Here is a 6,000-nt window from a genome sequence, read left to right on the forward strand (position 1 = left end):
GAGCTTTTCTGATCACCCGGCGTCCGTCCGTCCGTCTGTAAACTTTTCACATTTTCAACTTCTTCCGTCCGTCCTTGGGTAGTGTAGATATTAAATTGTCCGTCTGTAAACTAGAAATATATCACATTTTAAAAACTTCTTCTCAAGAACCACTGGGCCAGAAAAGCTGAAACTTATGTGGAAGCATCCTGGGGTAGTGTAGGTATTAAATTGTTAAAATCATGACCCCCGGGGGTAAGGCGGGGCCACAATAGGGAATCCAAGTTTTACATAGAAATATATAGACCAAATCTTTTAAAAATCTTCTTCTCAAGAACCACTTGGCCAGGATAGCTGAAACTTATGTGGAAGCATCCTTGGGTAGTGTAGATATTAAATTGTAAAAATCATGACCCCCGAGGTTAGGGCGGGGCCACAATAGGGAATCCAAGTTTTACATAGAAATATATAGAACAAATCTTTGAAAATCTTCTTCTCAAGAACCACTTGGCCAGGAAAGCTGAAACTTATGTGGGAGAATCCTTTGGTAGTGTAGATATTAAATTGCTAAAATCATGACCGTCGGGTGTAGGGCGGGGCCACAATGGGGAATCCAAGTTTAACATAAAAATATATATAGAACAAATCTTTTAAAAAGATCTGCATCACCCAAGTTACTCAGGTGAGCGATGTGGCCCATGGGCCTCTTGTTCTTTTTTATTTTGTGATTTTGTTTGGCTCATAACTAGAAAACTATTAGACTTACAGTCATCAAACTTGGACAATTTATGCATCTTGGATAGACGGTGTGTCACGACCTATTTCAAGGTCACTGTGACCTTTAATTTAAGTGATTTTTTAAAAAAAACTATGTCTTTAAAAATTTTAAATTTCATAATCCTAAAAAATGTAAAAATATAGTTGTATCCTTATCAAAAAATGCTAAAATTAAGTTAAAACTTATTTTTTCATCATATACTTTACAACAAATTCTGTAACAAATGTTAATGATTTGAGAGGAATTCAGTTTGTCCCATATGGGCATAATTATGAAGCACTGGTCAAGGAAAATTTTTGATAGCAGAAATGTGCATGTCAAATTAGAGAGAAATTAATGAGTTCATTGTCGGGAGTTAACTGGCAAGAGCATCTCTAGATCTGATCATGCTGTATTATCTTAATTTATCTATTGGGAGTTGGGCAAAAAGAAATGGCCTTATAGTTGCTTGTGTTTATTTAAGAGTTCTTGATGGCTGTAGTTAAGATAAAGATCTTTCAATTGGTGTAATGTAATTAAAACAAATTGATGTTTTAGTGTATGATTAAAACTGAATAAGTATTGTATAATATAATTGAAATTAATTATGCATGTGTTTATTGAAAAAAAAATACATTTCAGTTTTTTTATATTTGCAACAAATTGCAGTCATGTCTCACTTAGAATTTGCAATATTTATATAGGAAAAGAATGGGGAAAACAATTCTGAAGAACTTCAAGAAGAATTGAAAGATAATGAAGAAGAGCAAGAAGAACTTGAGAGGAAGGAAGGGGAAGTTCAGGAAGGAGGCAGAAAGAGAGGCAGGGAAGGGGAAGTTCAGGAAGGAGGCAGCAAGGGAGGCAGAGAAGGGGAAGTTCAGGAAGGAGGCAGCAAGAGAGGCAGGGAAGGGAAAGTTCAGGAAGGAGGCAGCAAGGAAGGCAGAGAAGGGGAAGTTCAGGAAGGAGGCAGCAAGAGATGCAGGGAAGGGAAAGTTCAGGAAGGAGGCAGCAAGGAAGGCAGAGAAGGGGAAGTTCAGGAAGGAGGCAGCAAGAGATGCAGGGAAGGGAAAGTTCAGGAAGGAGGCAGCAAGGGAGGCACAGAAGGGGAAGTTCAGGAAGGAGGCGGCAAGAGAGGCAGGGAAGGGAAAGTTCAGGAAGGAGGCAGCAAGGGAGGCAGAGAAGGGGAAAGAAGGAGGGCAAGAGAAGGGAAGGGAAAGTTCAGGAAGGAGGCAGAAGGAGGCAGAGAAAGGGAAAGCAAGAGAGGCAGGGAAGGGAAAGTTCAGGAAGGAGGCAGCAAGGGAGGCAGAGAAGGGGAAGTTCAGGAAGGAGGCAGCAAGAGATGCAGGGAAGGGAAAGTTCAGGAAGGAGGCAGAAAGAGAGGCAGGGAAGGAGAAGTTCAGGAAGGAGGCAGCAAGGGAAATTATCCATTGGATGGAGAGCCAGAGATATTGGTTCTTGAAAAAGGCCAAAGAGAAAAAGGTAAAAATGAATATGCAGAAAATACATGAACTAGTTTTGCTTAAAGAACAAATGGCACATAGAGCAGATAAAATCTTGTTTAAATTTCTGTGAGTAGGCTTACAAAAAAAATTATTTGTTAGATGTACTCCGACTGACCCAACAAAATCACCCTTACTCAATTATTTTTTCAGCACTTTGAATTTTTATTATTTTTTTTATATTTAGCTTGCATTAGAAATAGAGATTGTTTTAGTTTAAAGGTAAGATATATAATTTCTCTAAGATAGAAATGTTTCATAGCAATGAAATATTAATTCTGTCTAGCTATCCAGTGTGTATTGAAAATACCAATAAATTTCTGAGTCTGTGATTTTTTTATGACAGTTATCAACTTGATAAACAAAAAACTAACAACCTACCCACCTGAAAAATGTGGGTTGGAGTACATCAAACAAAATATATTTTTAATGATTGCTTGAGATAAATATAGCAGTATATGTCAACCTTTTTTTTAAAGAAAAGAGTGAGGTTGTAGACAAGGGTAAAGTATCATTGATGAATGCCTTAAAAAGAATATCTACAACAACTACATCAGAAGATATTCAGCAACTTATCAGACTATCTCTGGAGGCTAGAGTGAAGGAGGTTGAAGCCATGCCATTAAAGGACCGTTTAAAGTCAATAATGAGACTTTACAAAGTTTTCAGCTGTCCAGCCAATGTAAGTTTCATATGTATACAGTACTTCCATTTTCAACTATTTAGTATGACAGTTTTCACTTAAAATCATCATTTCATATTGAGAAAACAGCATTTTGGCACAGTGACATTGGATTTATTATATAATAGTTACTAGTAACATTTTAAATTTCTTATTTTGCTATGAAGCCTCAGTTCTTCAGCAATAAATTTGAGAATTTTTGTTTTGTTTCTTTCTTCTTCCTGCAAATTTCAAATTAAATGCTAACATTCCAGAAGCTTTTAAATTGTGATGTCAGATATAACAAAGGATGCAATGCTTTATGACAAAAGTATTCAATATTTATAGGTTTTTACCTTATTAAACAGCTAGCAATTTGGATTGGGGTGAAGTTTTGATTTGTAAAATATGTTTTAAATTTTAGGTCATCTACAACATGTATATACAGGTACCTGTTGAAATGGACAATATGAAAGGGAAATTAAACGAGTTCTTAACCACATCCTTAGACATGTTATTTGAGAAAGGAATAATCAAAGTAGCAAGATCAACACTGACAACCACAGGTAATCATAGCAAGTATGATGCAAGTCCTAGATTTACATGTAAATCAAATTTAATTTGATAGTTTTCTTGTATGATGCATCAAGAATTGAACAAGAATAAGCAAACACAATCCAACTTTGATTGGCATTTTGCTGGATGTCAGAAAACCAAGTTTGAATAATTTTTGTAATATTTAATACATTTTTTTATGTAATTCACTAATTGCTAATTAATTTATTTTGCAAAAATAGGGTATTTTGTACATTTTGGAAGTTACTGAGGTGTAAAGAAATTTTAGTAGAAAGTATAAAATTCCAGTGTGATTGATAATAATTATATGGTTAATTTTTTTTAGATGAAAAATATCTAGTGGCATTGTTCCATCTCCCAATACTTTGTGGCAATACAAAATCTGGGGGGAAGTTAAAACCTGGTCACCATCTAGTGCATGTCGTCAAGGTAAATTATTAAATTTTCAGAAATCACATTTGAACACCTAAATCATAACAATCAATAAATATTTTATATATGACATTGAAGACAGAAACATCTTACCCTTGAATCTGATAGGGGAAAAATTTGCTTATATGTATGTAATTTAATATTTATTCATAATTACATCTTATCTAGAGTTCAGAAATTTGGACAGATGTAGCGCAGTCCCACAGGACGTCCAGCGGTTTCTGGATTTTACATAATACTATAGGAAACAGAACGTCCACCATGGTTATGGAGAAGGAGGATGTCTTGTTAAAGTGCTCAGGTGCAGAAGAGGCAATTCTTTCAATGATGGGGCTTTACTATTTAGGGATTTTGCCCTATCCTGCTCAGGTTACTGGGCCACTTCTTTTGATGCAAAGCATAGTCCTTGCCGATAAAATTCATTGTGCAGATACATCAATGCTTAACAAAGCAAAGAAGGAATTTGATGCATACAGAACCAAAAGAAATGAAGAATCATTAGACAGCTTTTTTAACTATTGTCAATCCATCTATAGATAATGTATTTTTCTTTTAGCTCACCTCAATGAAGTTGGGGGAGCTTATGTTATAACTTCGGCTTCGGCGTCCCGGGTTAAGATTAAGTTTTTTGGGGCAGTTTTCTTTTAAGTACTTCTATGTCCTATATTGATTAGACATGCATGGAAGATGTTAAACACAGGTAAAAGTGACTGCAAAAAATGTAAACAAAGATAATGCAAGAATTAGATAACCAGCACACACATTAATGCTAAGATGACCTGAAATGATTGATTCCTTTGTTGTGAGGTTTTCTTAAAAAATTTGTACACAATACAGATCAAGTTATCAAAGACTTATGGATATGTAACACAGATTAAAGTAGGATAAAAGATCATGCCAAATTTTCCAAAGATGTATGACCTTACAAAATTTTAGTTGTAACTTTTTCTCAAACATACATATGTTAAAACTGAACATGATTCGTAAAATGAATGTGTCCATCTTTTTTGTTCCCGATTCTCGCTACTCTCTCGACCCCTATAAAAAGGCTAGGACTTAGTCAGTGTTCAGGGCAGGTTCAGACCAACATATGTTATACAGCACTCAGTTGCCAGAATAATGTAATACTTCTTCTAATGCAGGAAAGTAAAATACCCCCCAAAATTACCAGTATACTTGTACAGGTCAGTGTAGTATACAAACAACACAGATAAAAGTGACTTCAAGAAATGTAAATAAAGGTAAGGCAAGAATTAGATAACCAGCACTAACATGGGTCAACATTCCATGCGGATACCCATGACAAAAAAGCAGTCAGGTGTAACAAATGCGACAAGTATACCCTGGTATTCATGTATCATAGATAATATCGAAAATGGTGTTTGCTATTTACAAGTTGTGTTCAGCTTTAATGATAATATTTCAACATAATTCTCTTTTCATTTGTTTTTTTTTCTTACCAGCTTTTTGTTGATTCATTTATTACTCTTAATTGTATTTTTTCTAAGTGTCATTTTTGAGGATGTATCCTTTTATGCTTTTTTTTTTTTTTTTTTTTTTCTCTCTCTCTCTCTCTCTTTCTTTATAATTTGTTATATATATATATATATATATATATATATATATATATATATATATATATATATATATATATATATATATATATATATATATATATATATATATATATATATACATATTATTATTATTATTATTATTATTATAGGTTTAGCTCTGTTAACATTTAGTTTTGAGTCATCTCTGATTTTGCCATGCATATCCTTCCAAACTTGTTTTTTATTTATATTATTTTGTTTTTTGTACATCATGTACATTCTCTATACACCTAAAGTTATTTTAAGATTAATTTTTAAGGAGGCTGTTTGATCAACAAATTATCAAAGAGATCCAGAATATGAAATATGAAATTTAGCTCACCTGAATGTAAAGCTCAAGTTATCTTTTCTAATCACATTTTGTTTTCTTCGTCCATCTGTAAACTTTTCACATTTTGGACTTCTTTTCCAGAAAAGTCTTCAAAAATATTCTCCCAGAGAACACAGATATATGTTTACTTATATTAATATGAAACCATC

General features: G+C 33.8%; 1 protein-coding gene across 1 annotated transcript; it reads left to right on the top strand.

Moving 5' to 3' along the window:
* Positions 1-2,865: 2,865 nt before the first annotated feature.
* Positions 2,866-4,216, top strand: LOC134254911 (uncharacterized; the record flags this gene model as incomplete). Its single annotated transcript, XM_062737440.1, has 4 exons — positions 2,866-2,917; positions 3,321-3,462; positions 3,798-3,901; positions 4,073-4,216. Coding segments are annotated over exons 1-4 (426 nt in total), but the record flags the coding sequence as incomplete, so codon positions are not given.
* Positions 4,217-6,000: the final 1,784 nt, after the last annotated feature.

The sequence above is a fragment of the Saccostrea cucullata genome, unplaced genomic scaffold (assembly GCF_032062105.1).
Source record: "Saccostrea cucullata isolate Sc308-1 unplaced genomic scaffold, CSIRO_AGI_Scuc_v1 ctg1377, whole genome shotgun sequence".
NCBI classification, from domain to species: Eukaryota; Metazoa; Mollusca; class Bivalvia; order Ostreida; family Ostreidae; genus Saccostrea; species Saccostrea cuccullata.